The sequence below is a fragment of the Gastrolobium bilobum genome, unplaced genomic scaffold (genome assembly GCF_033153095.1).
Source record: "Gastrolobium bilobum isolate Gb01-03AN ecotype WA unplaced genomic scaffold, APGP_CSIRO_Gbil_v1 utg22537, whole genome shotgun sequence".
Lineage (NCBI taxonomy): Eukaryota > Viridiplantae > Streptophyta > Magnoliopsida > Fabales > Fabaceae > Gastrolobium > Gastrolobium bilobum.
Window position 1 is genome coordinate 115,412 of NW_026897453.1, and position 20,079 is coordinate 135,490.

Sequence of the window (20,079 nt, forward strand, 5' to 3'; positions counted from 1 at the left end):
CCATTCGCTGTATCTTCTTCACCTGCAAGTTTCTCGTCACCCAAATTCTTCTCAGTTTCATTTGCCACTTCATCAGTTGTGATCACAATTTTATTTCCTCGTCCAATCCCAATTTCTGCATCATTGGTATTGTCAACAAAACCTCTTTTTCTCTTCAAGACCACATCATTTTCTTCAAATGCACCTTCCATTTTTTCGCTCTCAGTTTCTTTATCGCCGGGTTCTTCTTCAACAAGTCTAGCTTCCATGCGCCTCATCGATAGAATCTCAGACAACCGTCCTCCAGGGAAATGGTCTCTTTTTGGTGGAGTCGACATCTTCCACTTCCACCATGAATTCAATGCAGTCTCCGACTTCTGATTTCCAACCTGAAACGCGCCTATGTCGGTCTCCGACATCAACCTCATCACGCCGGGGTCAAGCTCTTCTCCAAAACATGAACTCGGTGATTTTGCCGGGATCTCCCCCATCCCGGTTATCAACACGGAACTCGGATTCGCGGTCTCCTCCATGCTGGTCTCCATCAAGCACCTCGGCTTCTCAATCTCCTTTCCAATTTTCGACTCTGTCTCCAGACACTCAGGTTCCACGAAGTCTTCTACCTCGACAATGGACTCGTCGTTCCCGTCCTTCTCCGCTTCGATCTCGGCTCCTTCGTTCTCCTCATCTTCTATCTCGGCTCCTTCGTTCTCCTCCTCTTCTATCTCGGCTCCCTTGGCCGCAGTCATCTCTATCGTCTACTTCTCCGAGTCGTCTCTTACGCGACTCGACACGTCAATCTCCTCCGCGGATGCGTTGCCGTTGGCAACCTCGGATTCTGCCATCTCGGTCTCTTCTTCATCCGCATCATTTTCCTCATCTTCGTCATCATCATTGATGATTTCATCTTCTTCTTCATCAATCAGATCAAACCGTCCAGGCAAGTATTTTGTTACGACGGCCATTAGAAAATCCTTCCACATATTATTAAAGTCGCGGCAGTTCCATGTACGGAACAATTTGATTGCGCTTCCTCTGAGTCTTCTCATGGCTACCTGCCATTTGTCCTCTGTCCAGGTTTTTCCTTTCCGAAAATGTTCCTTCAAACAGAGAAGCAATCTAATGCTTCATCCTTATCTCCATGGAAGAGTGGCACCTCTAACTCGCTCTTTTTCCCCATAGCTCTGATACCAATTTTTAGGATCGCTCAAATACAAAATCAACAAATAAAACAACTATTCAAGAATGTCGTGAGGACTTGTGGAGAAAGAGAACAAACTTCTGTGAAATATTTTACTAAACTTCGTTGCTTCTCAATTCTGTATTTCTCAAACAATATACTAGACTATTTATAGGCTATAGTTTGCCTTTCTAAAACTGCAACACTAAATAGCCATAAACCACAATTAAAACCAAACTTAATAACAAAACATAATGACTGACTCTTAACCTTTCAAAACTCCTAAACTTAATGCTAACCCTCATGACTCATAAACTCCATAACCAACAAATTCAAACACATTAAAGTAACATTTAACGTTTACTTAACAGGGAGAACATTAATCCGGTCTTCGAAAAAGTGGAAATAGAACAAAATTTATCACTTTTGGAGAATCCTTGGGTATCCAACAGATATTATGAATATATCAGATTCGATAATCACTTGAAATGTTGAGGGTCTTCTCTTTTTCTTTATGTTAATTGTATAGTGCAAGACATTAGTACAACATGGAGCTACAATCTCAACTCAAATTTTCACCTCAGCTTCTCAACTTCGACTTTTCTGGAACAGTTTAGTATAGACTCATTAAGTATCCTTCTTGAAAAGTTTTTGTCAACAACTCTAGTTGCACAATTCTTTTTTTTTTTTTTTTTGGTAATAAGTTGCACAATTCTTAAAATGAACTAATTTATACAAACAAGTAGTCTGTATATCTAAATTTCCACGGCTTCACCTAACATTTAAAATTCCTTTAATTAAACTCATGTACATATTTGTATTTAATGTGTAAAAAATCAGAAGAAAAGCAATTTGAGAAGTGTGCTTTATAAGCTTAGAAGGACCAAAGACCTAAGAGCTTACTAATTTGGAGTCAAATTGGTTTCAATCCTAAGTATCAGTCTACGTTTAGGGGAGTTAACGGGCCAAGCCGAGTTTTGTGTTAGTCCCAGTGGTACTCAAGAAGGGGGGTTGAATTGAGTAGTAGCACCTATCTCTCCTTTTTATTTTTATTCAAATATAATTTTTAATATAATTTTCTAATTTTTGCTAATAAAAGGAAATCACAAGAATGATGCACAAATAAAAAAAACACAATAATTTCTACGTGGAAAAATCTCCTAGGCTCAATAGGAGTAAAAAACCACGACCCACTTGGATTTCAATCCAATGGGATTTAAAAAAACTTCACTAATTTCAATGAGCCAAAATACTCAAGTACAAGTAGATCCTAATCTACTCTTGAGGCACACTACTTTGATTCAACCCTTTAAATCAAAGTTTACACTTATCCACCGATAAGCCCACACCTATTGTTACTACCAACAATAGCAAGTCTCCACACACGGAGAAAAATCAACTTAAAATGAACCACCTTACTAATACTTCTAGAAAAGCTAAAAGGTGACGATGAAGCACTTAAAACCTAAGCTTGTAAAAAAAGTTAATAAAGAACACAAGTCTTAGGCTAAAAATTTAGATCTCATTTGCTGCTTCACTGTGAGACTATTGGAGCATGAGTATATATATAGTAAAAAAATTTCATAAACTTTTGCTCCCATGATAATGCTGTTTAGACTTTATCCTTATCTCTTAATTTCAAATTTTGATTCTGCTATTTATCTTCAATTGACTGCAACAACTTCAAGCTTTATCTTATCTTCAGATTTGGAATCTCAACAATCTTTTGATATGCTGTAACCACCCAACAAAAATCATCCTGTTTTTTGATCAACAAATAAGGTTGTTAGGATTTGTAATTTAATTATATCAATTGTGTCATCATTAAAATATTTTAAAGCATAGGGTGCAACATTTTGGTCTTAAAAGACTAAGTCTGTGATTAAATGTGTCGACAACAAGTCTGTTACCTGTTACGAATATAATTATCGGCATGTGGCCTGCCTTATTTACAAAAAATAAAAGTCTGATTTAGCCTGTAAAAAAAAATAAGACAATAAAAATTTATCCAATCCGAATATACAATCAACAACGCTAGTAATTCCATAAATATTCATAAATTCAATGTATATCGAAACAACATAATATAAAACAAAATCATTCAAAAAGTCTGTTTAACTAATAAAATAAGGGTGAAATGAATTGAGAGGAGAGAGAGAGCTATTACAAATAATAAAAATAAAAATAAAAATTAATATACTAGGCCAGCCTGAGAGGCTCCAAGGCCGAGCTTTTGAATTGGAGCCTGAGGCCTTTTTACTAAACGAACTTTTATATAAGTCCAAGCCTGGTTCCAACAATCAATATTAAGCATGTAAGCTCAGACCTTCACGAGCCGAGTCAAAGACCCCTAAAAGGCCCGTGCCTCATTTATCACTCCTATCCACACTTGAATCATGTCAAACTGAAGATTAGTGCGGCTCATCATTCTCCAATTAATCCAAGGTATCATACAAGAATTGCTTCATGTGGAGGATAACTGTGACTTATCCACAAAAAAAATAAAAAATCATGCAAGGTCTAATCATATTTAAATTGATTTAAAGAGTAGTGAGTGCTACATGGTCCGGTTTATAGAACCCAGATATTGTCCGACTAACATTAACAACTAATGTTATTATATTTAAAGTAGAATAAAATAATAATAAAAGAGAGATCATAGGCACTCAAGCCATTATTATATGGAATATGAAATTCTCTTTATAGTGGGCACAACTAGGAATACTTCTTAGTTAGGAATAATTTATCATAGAAACTTAAGTCATTAAAGCCATGAGAATTAATCGAATTTTGAGGAATTTGGATAATTTGTATTAAGTTGTCTGTTTAATTCCCATCAATGTATCCAAAAAAAGAAACTCAAGTCATTATTTAACATGTGTAAAATTGTGGAGATCACAATAGAAATGCAATTATCTTAAAAAATATTTTCACACATGCAATTAAATGATTTGAATGCTTACGAGAAGACAATAGTTTGTGCTTGTCTAAGAATTTCTCCCACAGTTAGATGCAATTTTGATATCAATTGTTTTCTCATTACAAGATATATAAAAAACCAAAGATTTTCCGTTTCATTTAAATAAAATTTAGAGATTTAAAGATGTTGAGTAATCCATTTTTGGGGAATTATTCTGAAGTGTTCTTAGGGGATGTTTGGTAGAAGAATTTTTTTTGGATTCTCGGAAAATTGACATAGGTAATTCTATTTACCCCGTTTGGTCTAATACCTCAACTTTGTAATGTGTTGCCTTGCCATCATTGGTGAACGATGGTGATATGTGCAGAGGAGATGGAAATTCCCTACGGTGAGGACTATGAGCTCACTTATGAGATGTTGTTTAATTGGGCCTTTGTACGATGACCCATCATACTGGGCCTGTGTGGGCAGGCCAGAACAAAGCTTATCTTTAAACAAGTTTCATAAGTCACGATTGATTAATCAATCTTAACTTGGATCTCACCAAGAACAGAAATAAAGAGATGAAGTGTTGAAAACATATGTGGGTATGTGGGTAGGCATCACGTTACGCTACTTACATTGGAAAAATTGTTGCCAAAATTCAACATGGGGAATTCTAACCCAAACACACAATTTGGCTCTGATACCAATTGTTGGCGTAATTGGATCTGTGACAATGTATATATAGACCATTGTGGTTTGGTGTGCTATGAATCATCATCGTTCTTTGATACAAAGCATTAATTACCTCTTGCAGCGCAGACCACGAGAAATCTCCCATGTGTAGGTGTGGTGATCCATCTCGTCTCTACTGCCACAGAATGTCCTCTTTCTTGATCATGCTTCCTCTGCATCACAACACGAACATACCTCCTTCATGATCTGGCTCCCTCTGCATCACAGCATGAACAAGATGCACAAATAAGTCTCCGAGATGGCCTTTGGAGGATGGTGGTATATTTCAAATTATTCTCTAGGGGAAGGGGTGAGTGTGTAGGCACTCTGGTGTTTTATTTCTAAATCTGTCAGCAATAAAGTGAAACAATTTATATGGGCACAAACAAACCCTAGCCCCTAAGCTTTTTGAGCTCTAGGTGTCACGAGCTCTTATCATACATTGAGCTTAATTGGACTTTGGTAAAAGAGCATAAACCTAACAATGTGATGGTGAAGTGGGTAAGTGGGAGAGATTATTAGAGGAAAAAGTGTGATATGAACTTGATAGGTATAACATCCTACTTTTAGATTTTGGATTAAATTGACTGCAGTCCAAATATGAGTCCATACCATATTACCATAATCATGCCAAACACTCCTCCATGTCTAAGTGCCAAGAGAAATGATATCTGAACTGAATGGTATCTTATCTTAAGTTTTTAAATTGTATCATTATCTCTTCTGATCATGTAAATTGCAAAAAACATGCGGCCTTGTACTAAATAAATATGAAGAACGAGCGTAAGAAATATAAAGGTCAACCCTGTACAGTCAGAAAATAAAAAATGAAATAGAAAAAGAAAAGAAAAGAATATAAAGCTCAACCATACCCCGCATTACTCTTTTCTTCAATTAAAACCCAATCAATTGCAAGTGCTTGCAGTATTTGTTAATGTGGGCCGGCTTGTATAAAAAACAGACAATTTCGTCCTTTCCTTAATATTCTATGAGACTGATGAGTACATAGTTTATGACAACTCACAATCCAGAGGCATGCAATGTTATCATTTTTCAGTATATGGATCTAAGTAATTACAGATTGGAGACATTTAATTGTTAAGTAATTTATCTTAGCTACTGCAGGAGGGGTTATAGCATTTCACGAGAAAATCCACTTTGATAAGAGGATATCATTTCTATTATATTCTTTGTCTTATCCTCAGTATGCTCTACTTAACTGGCACTAGTGTGACTTTCATCTTTTTTACACACTCAACATTGTCGCCATTGACTTTCATATCTTTCTAGTATCCATTAAGTATTTTCCACTTGAAAAAAGTATTGACAAGTTATTAGGTTATCAGCCGATTCATACATATTATTGCACATTACTTTTATCTTTACTTTATGCTTTACAACAAATTCTTGCTTATATATAATGGAAATAATGTTTCTCCCTATACACATATAAAAGTATATAAGACTCATATTTTTTCTTTTTCTCTCTTCTCTTCATATGACCCCACATGAGCCCTACATACTTTTATGTGAGTGTGAAAAATAATTTTATCTCTTACAACATAAAAAATTCAAATCCATAATATAAAAAAAATTGACTCTCATGTTACATAAGAGAAAAATTCTCTTATGCATACACATATTAGAGGAGAGAGAAGAGAGAAAGACCATAAAGTGAGTCGCACCTATATATATATATATATATATATATATATATATATATATATATATATATGCATAAGATAATTTTTCTTTCATATAATATGAGAATCTATTTTCCCTTTATTCTCGTTCAAAATCTACTAATCCCTAGGAGTGACACACTTGGATAAGCATTGTGTGTTCCAAGAATTGAATCTCAGGTTTAATATGTGGAAAAATTCTTTAGGATTAGAGGCGAAATCTTTATATTCTAAGCCTTCACAGGAGATTATAATCTCATCCTACCAGAGATGATTGAACGAGAGATACTTGCGTTAAAAAATAAATAAATAAACATATCTACAATTTTTTTTTGGAAGAACAAATATATCTACAATTGAACTACTTTGAACATCACAGCAGAAACCCATATCAAGTTAACCACTACTAGGAGTAGGTACAAAAATCACTGTTTGCCTAAATTGGATCCTTCCTTAGTGCCTCCCATTTGGTTGGTTCTTCTCCTCTTAAATTATAAAAAAATGCTGCTACAATCCAATATTGTAATTGTCTAGAAATTTTATTTTTTTTGGGGCGGGGGAGGGAGATCTTATAAATATTTTCTTTATGCACAAACGTTATCCTTAAGGAAAATACTCATTGTGCATTTTTTTTTTATCACATCTCTTACAGAAGATTTGTAAAATTTTGGTGGGACTAATATAAAAATTGCATGACTATGAGCTAATGTGCGTGAGTACTAAGTAGATTAATGCATCATTAAAGCAACGATCTGTCGGATCGACTCGGTATTCGGTGAACTGGTCATCTGATTGGTTTGGCTATTACATTAGATCGGTTAAGTACTAGACTCTGTCAGTTTAGGTGAAAACAAGTGACTTGGCCCGATTTTTTTTTTAAAAAAAATTTTCAAAAAAATTATAGTTGACATATTTGAGTAATATGTTATTTATTAATTTATATAAGTTATGTACCTACAATGCTAATATTATCTTAGTTATGCACTATACAGAGAATTTTGATTTGATTTATAGTTAGAGATGTCGTTTACTGAACCTGAAATACCAATATCACAAGCATTATATGTTTGTTTGATCATTTATTGGACAAGAATATATAATTTATTATTTTTTATATTAAAATATTTAGAATTTATATTATTTTTTCCAACTATTTGAGTATGTTTATAATTTTTTAATACAAATTATATATTTATATATAATCACCGGGTCATGCGATTGAATCAGTGACCCATTGGTTGAACTAGTGATCCAGTGACCCAATACCTCGACCGGGTCATTGACCGGGCCGATTTTAATAACATTGGTTAAAAACATGGTTGAAAAAGCAGCCCAACCTACTTGGTTCAACCGGAAATTAGTAAATCATTTAGGAAAATATTTTCGGTACCACATATGTACCAAACACTCGTACATCTTTTATCAAATATGAAAAAAACACACACACACACACACACATATATATATATAGGGTTTCCATTCTATCATTTAACATGACCACAAAAAATTTCCTACACACACAATATTTTGTGGGGCCCACATGTTTAAAAAAAAAAACTCAGGCACGCAAAATGAATCTCTATAACATAACACAATCATTTTTCCTACAACATAACTCTTATAAAACCCATATATATATATATATATATATATATATATATATATATATATATATATATTGGTAGATAGAAGGGGCCAAGCTCTAAAGAAAAACAAAACAACAAAGGAAAAAAACCTAAGATGACACACAACGCCTAGGTCTACTAACAGCAGCCAAATTTGCTTGAATTAAAATTGCTAGACAGGGTCCATACAATGCATGATATATCCATCGCACATAAAATCAGGGGGCGCGATGGCCTCATCGCGCCTAAACCGCCTAAAAGTGTGACTTCATAATTAAGGAAGTGATCAATAATACGAACAAGGAGCTACCGCGCCATAGAACCAATACACAAAGGACAGCTCTAGCTTGCCACCCCTCTACCAAGATAGCTTGACATATAGAGATAAGGCTATCTTACCAATTGAGAACAGATAAACCTGCAGCCCATAAAAAGCCAATCAGAGGACATACCGCCTACCAAAGGCGGCATCAGATTCACTATATAAACGAAGGGCACAAACCCATGTACAATAATCTAATTGAGTAAGAATACTACATAAGCCGAGCTTTGATACTGACTTAAGCGTCAAAGTAGTATTGTAGGTATCCCCCCCAGCCAGAGTCACCGCGCCAAAGGAGAACCATATTGACCTCTTACTTAACAGCCATCATCAGCCCAAGAAGTAGATAACCCAACTGAAAGTCTTTTCTCTTCAACCGTATGTGATTAGGCTCGATACACATTGGTCAACCCATATTGTATTGGACCGATCAACATTAAATAATTAAATCATGCTGGACTTAGACAATTAAAATTATTTCTCTTAAAATTTCGATCACGTGGACATAAATGAATTTTGAATTGAGTTCGTGCATATATTTATAATGGGATTGATTTTTCTCATGTTGCATGAGAGAATTTATCTCTTTATCTCATGTAATACACACAAAAATAAATAGGATCCATTTTGAAAAAAAGAGAAAAAAGAAAAAGGTAAGTATCTCATACTTTTTGTGTGTTGTATGTGAGAAATTCTCTAAACACATTTCCCATTTATAATCGCTATATTGAGACGATTTTTAAAGGCATTGTAGTACCAGTAGTTGTTTCTTACATCAATAAGCCTCAAGTATATGCATTCGTGTGTTCCCTCATTAATTCATCGTATAGCCATAAAAAAATGACTTCGATAGTCGGCATAACATTTTGTCACTATTATTTTTCCGATCGGTAGTTACGTAATCATCGTCGCTGACTGTGATCCCAACTTTAAAAATAAAAAGAAATATCTCTGTTATTCCTTTGACCTTTTTATTGATAATGTTACATTTTTTATAACATGCTGCTCACATCTTGCTGACATGAAAGGATATTTTTTATTTCAATCATATATAAACCGTTACCTCATAATTTTTTTACTTATATACAATAATAGAAATTGAACACATAACCTAATACAAATTACTCAAACTCCTTGCCACTAGACCAATCCTAGTAGCTTTTAAAAAATAAGATAAACATATTTTTTGTCCTTTTTTTTTTCTTGGACACAAGTAGATCTACCTCCAATGTCCTCCACTAACGGTTGTTTTGAAGTGATGGTGCGCATCTGGGCCTCCTGGACTCACTCGACGGGGTTGGTAGTACTGGCTTCTTGTTGCTCTTCGATTCCTCAATTCAACGCTGAAAGGGAACTTGGCATTTTTGTCTAATATTTTACTATCTATCTTGGCTAGGCTTCTGCCTTCTGATCCTGGATGAAGGTAGTGCTCGACAGTGCTAAGGAAGAGAGAGCTAGGGGGGAAATGAGAAGAAAATGCACCATGATTTACCAGCGGCCGAGTCTCGGACACGGAGAACAAAAACAACAGCAGGAAAGTGGAGAAACAGAAACTTAGACTCGCCATTTCCCCCTCCTTTTAAGGTTTAAAAAAAATGCTAGACAGACTTGCTATATCCAGACGAAGAGGGTAACATATATATATATATAAGCATCAGGTGCTCTAGTCATTATTTTTTGTTATAGTAATCCAAGTGGAAGTTCAATGACATTAAAACATTTGTCTGAGTCTGTCGTGCAATTTGTTTTTGTATCTTTATGAGCACTTCCAGCTAATCGTCAAAAGCTTTTATTGTTCTTGTACGTTAAATATATTCAAGTCTCTGTTTGGACAAATGTGCTAAATGGATATATCTCGGATCTATAGTAGAGCCAAAATTGTTGTATTCGATCCTCAACGACGTCATTCAAGTCCCTAGTGCCAATTTGTTGCCTAATGAGTGTGTTGCTATGTCGTACGCGAAAAAAGGAAAAAGCCTAGTCTGAACCGAGTATCTCGTCCTCTCACCGTGTTGTCTTCCGACCTTTAAAGAGTCTCGCCATCATGACTAATGTGTCAACCTTATTTTGGAGATAACTAACATGCATGCTTGCTATGTAGTTGTTGGATTTGGATCCTCTTATGTGAAAAAGTGATTATATGATCATATTATTTGATCACAATCACTCATTGATGATGAGATAAGAGAGAAAAAAGTGAATAATTTTTAAATGAATAGTTATTATCAAATAATATGATCACATGACTACTTTTTTTACATGAAAGGATCCAAATCCATAACTGTTTATATTATGTTTTTTGTGGTGTTTATATGGAGCTAATAAACATGCATGCTCACTAACTGCTTGGTGATTCAATTTCCTTCTTGTAGGCCAAATAGTGAAAAGGCAGAAAGATGGAACAAAAGTAGATGAAGGTGCATCGTATGTGTAGGGTAGAGCTCGGAATTAGGTGGCGGTGTCAAGCTAGATAAACAGAAGCCTCGCTCTGTTTCTCGGAACTCTGTTTTGGAAAATGATTTTGGTTCAATCATAACAAAGTACTGGTAAGAAAAAAATGTGATAAGTATGACCTATCCTTAGAAACAATATAGTTGCAAAATCTGCTTTTATCTGAAAAAATACGAGAATCATGCTCTCTTTCCGCTAATTGGATTGACTTTGTCTAAGGAAGAAAAATCATAGATGATTCTCGATTATCATGTATAACTTCTTATAACAACAGAGTCCAAACTTTAGCTTTGTACATATAAACCGTTAATTTTACCTCACCATGGATTCTCAAGACCTATAGTCTTACACTATGAATTTTCTAAGACACGCAAAATCAAAAGAAACCACCCCGCGCCATCCCCTCCGGGCGAAGGGAGCACTTAGAAGGTCCTGGCCTAGGCTTTGGCTGAAAAGCTAATTTTTTTTGGTGCGTAGCTAATAACCTATGTTTGTTAAGTTAATCAACGCATAAACAAGACGACAATTAAGGGTCACAATGGTCTTGAGGCCTGCATCACAATTCACAATGGACTTCGTACAAACTTAAAACCTTAATAACCAAAGTGATGGCTAAACACAGCCCATGAAATGGCAAATTTTGAACAATTTCTCATCTTACGAAAAATGGCAAGAGGTTTTTCAAGTCCAGATAACACTGAAGGAATAAAAGTATTCGGTCCTTGAATTCGAATGGTGACAAATAACCTGACAAATTTTATAGTGCAGAATAAGCTACATTGCAGACCAAGAAATATGTATCTTCCGTACCTTCGAATGCAGCAATTTGCTGCCGATCAAGTTTGAATCCCCTTAAGACATCAATTGGGAAGCAAATTTCTGAACCTTCCGAATGTTCACACATGTTAAGGAAATAACCAACTTTAATATCTTTAATTAAATGACAAGGAGGAAATGACAGGAAGAATGGGAGGATATTTCTTCTTCATAAATGGGATGATTAAGCATCAGCAAGTTATTGTCGTTCACAATGGCCCGAACTAATAATTCTTTTGCTTCCTCGTGCTTCTTTTTCAACATGTTACAAATCTGCAAGAAATCACGTTTTAAAAGAAAACCATCAGGCGCTGTTTTCTTTTCTTTTTTCTTATTCCAATAACATGAATGCATGGAAGGAAAGGACCCATTCACCACCATTAAATATGATAAGAATTATATTCCATTTGAAAACCATTGCAACTTGCAAGTGTATATAACTACCGTTTAAGTGAGGAAATAATTAGGTAATTAGGTTTGCTTGCATAAAGCCATAAACAACAAGTACTGTGAATTAGGAACAACAAATGGCTCTGGAAACGAAGATAAAAGTATCCTTCCATGCGTGCAGCTTGATCAGTCTCAGGTCAAAGTAGGCATTTGTCCTAATATTGTTTCTTTAAGTTGTAGTTTCCAATGATCTTCTTCAATCAATTCCAAAACCACATACCTTGATATAAACTGTTGTCTATCTCTTTTTCCTACGCTCCGTTCTTGATGGGAAAACAAAACCTAATTTGTCTAGGTATAGTTAGGGATTGGTTTCCTTTCCTTTTATTTTCTAAAAGTGCTCCCATCAATCTAGGAGGTTACAAAACCTCTTCCCAAGAGTCACGTTACCAATAACCATTTAGCCCTTCACTTAATTATCAAACTACATATTTTGTCATACACACATGTTTCCCATTTCTTAAACCATTTATCCGCATTATCATTATTTATGACTTGTGAAAATTTAATTGGGTTATTTTCTATTCTTAAGTCAATTTCAAAATTTAGTAAATATACCACATAATCATCATAAATAACATATCCCATTTCTCTGAGAGATATTCTTAATTTTTTATTTTTTCTAGTATGCAAATAAATTGCAAATATGGTCCAAGTAATACTATTTCTTATGGTTCTTCTGCTATAAGATTATTATTATTATTATTATTTTTGGTAATTTGCTACAAGCTTATTTATTACAACTTTTTTGTGAGTAATGGAAATATTTATTTGTTGTTCTTCATGATTATTAATTGGTCAACAATTTGAAAAACAACAGCCATTTTAGAGATATAACTTAAAGGAACTTGTACTCTCTAATTTTTGTAATATGGTTAGGACAATAAAATCTATACCCCTTTTGACTTTTTTGCATAACTAATGAAATAACCCCCAATTGTTCTTGCATCCAATTTCCCTTTTTTCTTTTTTGGATTGTAATATCCAATGTATATCTAGCCACTTCAAAGCAGGTGTCTTAGAGTAGCTTCCTCTCCAACCCACAATTCAAAAGCAGTCTTTGAAATTGTGTTGTGTTGTTTTATTCAGGAGAAACAAAAGCCCATCTTTAATGTTTACTCACTTATCTGAATTTAAGGTTTGGTATTCAAAATATCTTATATAGTGATTAAAGTAAAGTAAACAATAGGGTCACAGTAACAAAAAATTTGAGCATAAGATTATTTTGGTGGGACTAGCATTGAAAGCACAGGAGATGTTCATAGTACTAAAATTAGTAAATAAAAAATGTTTAACAAGTAGCATGTTTCTTTAGCAACTGGACTAAACTTGCTGAATTTTATGAAACTATTTCAGATGTCTCAAATTATACGTGATGGCAAAAGACAACTACTACCATGCATTAAAATCTCTTTCCAAATGACCAGCAGACCATCATCTATTTTTCAACATTAGGTCTAATGCTCAAATATACTTATGTAAGATTTTGACAACCCAGTAAATTCAATAATTTTTGACAATAAAACTTATAAACAAGTCCTTCATAGATGAAAAAATTTTAGATCACTCACATCTTCAAGTTCCTTCATATATGCTTCAGCCTTTTCAACATTACTGTTATCTTCCATGAGTACAGAATCAGGTATTTCCACTTCCATCACTTTAATCTCTGAGGGACTTTCAAGTCCAGAGGTTGAATGATTGTAGAGTATGTTGTTGGGCTTACTCTCTACCTGACTTTCATGGAATTAAATTTGAGTAAATTATAAAGAAAAAGAAACTAGTTTTGACAACTTCCGCTCTTAAATATCCCCAAGCCTCCTTGCATTTGTCAGTAATCATCAAAATATATGACAACACAACATATAAAATAATCCCCAAGCTTTGATCTTGTACCTGTTCAACAACTTCTGAAGATTCTTTAGAACTTCTGCAGTAGTAAAGAATTTGTTGCTTAAGTACAAACAATCAGAAAAAGAGAAAGTAAAACAATCAATTCGTTCTGCAGTACCTGCTTTTACTAGGAGACTGAGAGAGACGCTTAAGGGACCTCAAGGACGTCAAATCTGCTTCAGAAACCTGCGGAATTGAGTCTTATAGATGTTCTAAGAATTTGTTTAAGATGATTATTTTCAACACCAAAAGGAATTAAATCTCCATATTAGAGTACTATAGTTGTGAAGTTGTTTATATATTTTTCGTCTTTATCTTCTTTCTTTTTCTTATTTTTTTTCCTTTGAAGAAACAAAAAAACTCATTCCAGTTATGTAACTGGGCATGGGCCAAGGGAGAGAATTATGCACCAAAAACATATAGTAGGAGATAGTAAATGAAGACATTTGCAGATATGACATTTTTTTTTTTTAAATAATAATAATAAAATAAAGAGCCAAAGCATAGGTTGTGGGTGTCAAATAATTTGAATGCAAATTTCTTCCTTCAATCTTCAGAAGGAAAAATGTCTACGAAGATGTCAAACCTCAATAGTTTTCCTCTTCAAGAATTGGGTTGAAGGCTTTTGGTTGCCACCACTATCCGTGAGATGGTCATTCTTTGATGCTGTAATGCCCTGCATCTCCATACTTTGTTCAGAGCTTACCAAGGAGTTTGTTTCCTTTTGGCGTAAAGAAGTTTCTTGAGCTCTGTTAGTTCCAACGTTCCTGATATATCAAATAAGTCATTCAAAGCCCCTACATTAGTTTAAAGAGAGCAACAGACAGAAGAAGGAAGTACTCCACTCAACAACGGACCTTAATTTCTTAAAGCTAGAAAGAGCAGGAGTTATCTTGCAAATTTTAAATGAAGGTTTATTTCCTTCTATGGAAGTGGTCCTTGATTTATGAGAAGAATCCTTGCATGAAGCTTCAGCTTGACAATTTACAGACATCTGGGTAATTTTTGTAGCTGTTTTCTCTGTTAAGCAGGAAGGACTAACTTGAGAACTGCAAAAGTTCCCAAAGAATGGCAAATTATGCTCGAACAGTACAACAATCCCACAGAAGGACTTCTTGAAAGCTTAAAATCTAACTAAAAATAATCTCTAGTGTCATTAACATCTTCAATCAAGATAACTAAAATGATGTAAATTTTAGAGTCCAATACATTGAATTAAATGGTTAGCTAAATTATTAAAAAATTAAAAAATCTACAGCAAGTGATCTGGAAAAAGTCTATTGTAAACTAAACATCTAGGCACTGAAGAAGAGAAAATAAGTTTGATGAACACTAAGCCACTATTAAATTTCAATGAGAAAATTGGTCTGTGATCTTGGTCAAGACCATGGAAGTGAAAACATCTTTTAATTCTTTTTATCATATTGGTAAAGAACCGTGTTTAGAAATATCAAAATTACGAACTACATAGTTCAAGAGATTATAGGGAATGATACCCAAATGCATATAAAGAGGCATCATCTTCAAATTCTTCCATTAACTAATTCTCCAATATTTATTGAGACCATTCTTCAATTAATTTCTTGTTCAACCCAGGATATTAACATGTGACCTAGCTGATTTGTCATAATTGTTCAATTGAAGCTTTTAACTTCTTTTGGTAATATTTAAATAAAAGCATAGGCAAACATCACCAATTCAATTCATAGTGCTGCAGGTTAGCAAAGCCAGCCACACAAAATCTTATTAACAAAATAATTATCTGGATATCTACTAAAAAAATAAATTAATTATCAAACTTTGGTGAATTATTTCTAGCTCTACCACCAACAGCCAACTTGAGTAACAGAAGTCAACATTAGCTGCCTTACCCCAACATGTCAACATCTTTAGCTGAGATGCTGGTTTGTAGAAATATGGGCTTGCTTTTATTTACTTCTTCCCGAAATGACTGCAAATTTCCAGCCAACTTGCCTGCTCTTGGCATAACATCAGAAACAATGCCCTCCCTGATCATGATCAGAAGTAAGTCACATTCATTACTGGGAATTACCTAACTTCTGCAAAAATATCATCTATGCACCTGGGAATATGATAGTTATAAAGTAAGAAAATTATCATATAACAGAAGTCACAGAACATATATATCACCTGTTACTGCTACAACTTTTAAGGTCATCTTTGCTACCGAGCAATGCTGGTGCATCCCTCATTAGTTTGACGGAACCTGGGAGTGAATCACTTACCAATTTGCTTTTAAATCTTGTGTCATTTGACAGGAAGCTCTCCCTGTTGAGGGATATATATAAAACATTCTACCATTGAAAGGCCAATAAATATGATTGTTATAGCAAGCATAACACACCGTGCTTGGGTTATGGATCTCAGGTGCATGCCCCCATTTTTTTTACAGCCAAAGGAGATGCCATTTGTCCCTGCTGTTGATGAAGGATGCTTTAAAGGCCTTTTGTCCTCTGTCCTGCTGAGCATATTTGACGGCATGACTTGGAGTTCTCTATCTTTCTTCTGCACCACTTTATCAACTACAGGATTACTGCATCAAATGAGTGAAAATTGTGAAAAAAGAGTGTATCCCTATTTTTAAAAAATAATCATTATGTCCTTGCTACCTTACAGAATATGAGTTTCAGCAACTCAGCTAATTCCAGAAATAAACTAACACTTATTATTAATGATAATAAAAAAGGATCATAATAATTTGACCTGCTTGCTGAAGCCAAATGACACTCCAAAGTTGATTTTTTGTTTTCTCGGATGTCATTTTCACATGAATTCTTCTTTGAGGCATCATTTTTAGTAATATTTTCACAACTTGTATCACTCTTTTCTGGTTGAGGGTCATTAGTAACCCCTTCCCGGGTACTGCTACCTACATTAATTGCTTCTCCGATACTGCTATCTGACTTAGTGATGTGAGGTGGGGATGAATGCTCTAATTGTAAGTCCAAACCATTAGAATCCACATGTGTTGCCTTTTCATTAACCTCTTGTTTATCACCTGAAAAATTAATTACTTTTGTTCCAGATGAGAAAACCTTTGTATGCTGTTCTGAGATAGTGTCTTCCTCTGAATCACTCTGAACTATTGTAGACTGGAAAGGTGCCTTATCAATAACCTGCTCAGATTTTGATTCTGTTGATTTTGTCTTCTCGGGTATGTCTCTTTCTTGATCCATTTCTTCTGTGCTTATACTTCTACTTACAGCCGAAGTTTGACTCTCAATTGACATGTCGAGGTTCTGAGAGGATGAAAATTTGGAAACAGAACCATCCTGTTTGGAAACTAGATTCCCAAGGTTATCAACCAAAGTATCGACCTTCAAAGTTTCCAGCCTCTCTGATGCTGGAGGTTTCATAGCCTTGCTATCATTAGAAGCATGAACACCTCCATCATCATTGGTTTTAGGCTTTTTTGCATCTTCATTATCACTTTCTTCTGCAGTAACTCCTTTTTTTCTCTGGTTAATGTTGGAAGTAGTATCTACTTTTATTAAGCTTGAATCAAGATTGAAGCTATCCAACCTACGCCAAATAAAAATACAATAATATAATAGATTAATCCATTCATATCACTCACATTGATTTTGCAGAACCCATAAATAACATATCTGTGCATTGAATGATTATTGCTTTGAATATTTCCCCCCACTTACTCATTAAAATCAAAGCTAAAATTAAATCCATCTTGTTTCCCTGCTTTTGCACCAGAAGCTTCTTTTTTGTCCTTAGACTGGGATGTTTTTTTTGGCGGGCATGTAAAATCAAGGTCGGACATGTCCACCTTAAATGATGATATCTTGTCGAACTCACCATCCAGATTAAAATCCATGTCCCTACCAAAGATTATTTGTAACAACTAATTAGGTACTACAAACTCACAACTGCATTGCATAAGCATATATGTATATGATGGTAATTGGCCCCTTAAATGAAACGCTCTTTTATATAAACCATCATAATCACTATAGATTTGCAGAAAGATCAAAACAATGCACACTTCATTCATCATATCAACCTTCTCCATTATAAGTGCAAAATACTAACCATCGAATCTGTCAACCTAAAGACATAACAGAATATTTCAGAATGAAACCAATAACTATTACCTGTCCATATTTAACTTTGCATAACCTAAACTTTGTCCTTGGGAAGACTGGGAATACTTACAGTTTTTCAAAGTCGAATGTCTTTTTCTTGCCTTTAGAAACAGTGTCAAAGCTAAAGTCCATGGCATTATCATCTGCCATTGACATGGATTTCCAGGAGCTAAGAAATTCCTTTCCGATTCCATCATCTATTTGAATTAAAAAATGCAAATTGTTATTGTAAATAGTGTCGTAGAGGTCCCACATTGTGTATCTCTCATTTAGTTTGATATATAAATGAAATCTCCTTCGTGTAGTTGACACAAGGATTACAATCAATACCTCTTGTATCTTGATAATTAACACAAATGAAAAAGAAATACTTACATAATATCATTTTATATATATAGCTCACCCATGCAATCTCACAAATTTACAAGAAACTGCGAGACATCTAAGGATCTTGCATCAATACTTAGGATAAAGAAACAAAAATAATATATGCGCCCTAGAGGAATGCAAGAAATATAAAAGAAAAAGGTACCCCCTAATTATTTGACTCTACTGATTCAGTCTTACTATTTGTGTTCACTTCATTTTCCAAGACAACAGAAGATAAGCCAAGGTGAGATTTGTTGCAGTAGTTTTTATTTAGAGAAATCAAAGTCCTGATTTTAATCCAAAATGACATCAAATTCAAGGCAGAATAAGGACTTCACCTAAAAAGCTATAAATGAACTGCAATAAACAGCTATGCTTCCATAAATTTTATGAACCATAAACAGTTGTGACTAGTAAATACAACGGCTAAATGCACAGTGGAATGCAATCAATTCCGAGCTCATCCATTCCTTCTGCTAATACCAATACTTGTTTGCATAAAAGGAACTAGGAAGAATTATTTGTAATACTCACTACATCATAGAAGTAAAACTCAATGTAGAGAAAAACCTGGCAATGAACTTCTCTCCTTCGAATCTGCAGATGAGGATTCCTTTTGCTGTTCTGCCATTCCTTGAGGTTGGCGAAATTTCTGATTCACACCTCAGCTAGGATAAAACATCTATCTATAGATCCAATTACCAGCAAAAACAATATTGATCATAACCATGATAGTTGTTTTAAGAGGGGCAAAAAAGAAAAGAAAAACATCCAGGTGTAAATATCAGAACAACGAGACAAGTCCCTTAGCTACTGTGGTAATGAAATACGATAAGCTAAGAGAAAGTATGATTTCCAGCATTTGCTGAAATAAGCCATAAAAATAAAAATAAGTAATAATTGATGGGAATAATAGATAGAAAATTTACAAATTTACAAACTATACTATGTCTTAACGGTAAGACTTCACTCAAGAGTGTCTTACCAGTAAGACATAATGTAGTTTGTAAAAGTTTGTAAACAAAAAGTTTGTAAATATAACCTTCCCTGAATTTTAATATAGGATATCCTAATGAACATTTCCAACTTAAGATGAGTTAAACAAAAGGACAGTTGATGAACTTAGCATATGAACCATCTTAGAACGTTGCAGTGCTTAAGTTGTGAGGTGAGGATATTAAGGATTTATATTGTATTTCTCTAACTTGCCTTCTTACAAAAGAGCCCATTGAGCTTGAAGGAAAATAATACAAGGATTCACCTACGTGTATTAAGAAACTCCACAATATTTAATTATTTATTAATAGAAGAAAAACTGTGAGGATCAAATTCGTGACCACTTTAGATGAAAGTTCACATTAACGGTTTTATATTTTCTCTAACAATTTATCCTCTATATCAAAAATTTGTTTGCCAATAAATCATAAATTGCAATTTTACCAATAAGGTAATAACAAGTTCTAGTTGACAAATTAAAGAAAATTTCTTAAACAATTATTCACATACTTGAAGTATCCAAGTTGTGCCCAAATGCGACTTATGAACAAGATAACTACC

The 20,079-nt window shown here is 34.3% G+C and overlaps 1 protein-coding gene across 1 annotated transcript; it reads right to left on the minus strand.

Annotated features, from left to right (window-relative positions):
* Positions 1 to 737: 737 nt before the first annotated feature.
* Positions 738 to 19,153, minus strand: LOC133307035 (uncharacterized protein At4g18490). Its single transcript, XM_061507451.1, has 16 exons — positions 19,093 to 19,153; positions 18,224 to 18,350; positions 18,101 to 18,116; positions 17,936 to 17,994; positions 17,710 to 17,889; positions 16,760 to 17,578; positions 16,447 to 16,589; positions 16,187 to 16,262; positions 16,089 to 16,118; positions 15,907 to 16,044; positions 14,893 to 15,084; positions 14,622 to 14,802; positions 14,154 to 14,221; positions 14,039 to 14,072; positions 13,714 to 13,875; positions 738 to 1,079 (listed from the first exon to the last, which is right to left on the minus strand). The coding sequence occupies exons 1-16, from the start codon at positions 19,151 to 19,153 to the stop codon at positions 738 to 740; spliced, it is 2,628 nt and encodes an 875-aa protein (XP_061363435.1).
* Between the last annotated feature and the right edge of the window lie 926 nt (positions 19,154 to 20,079).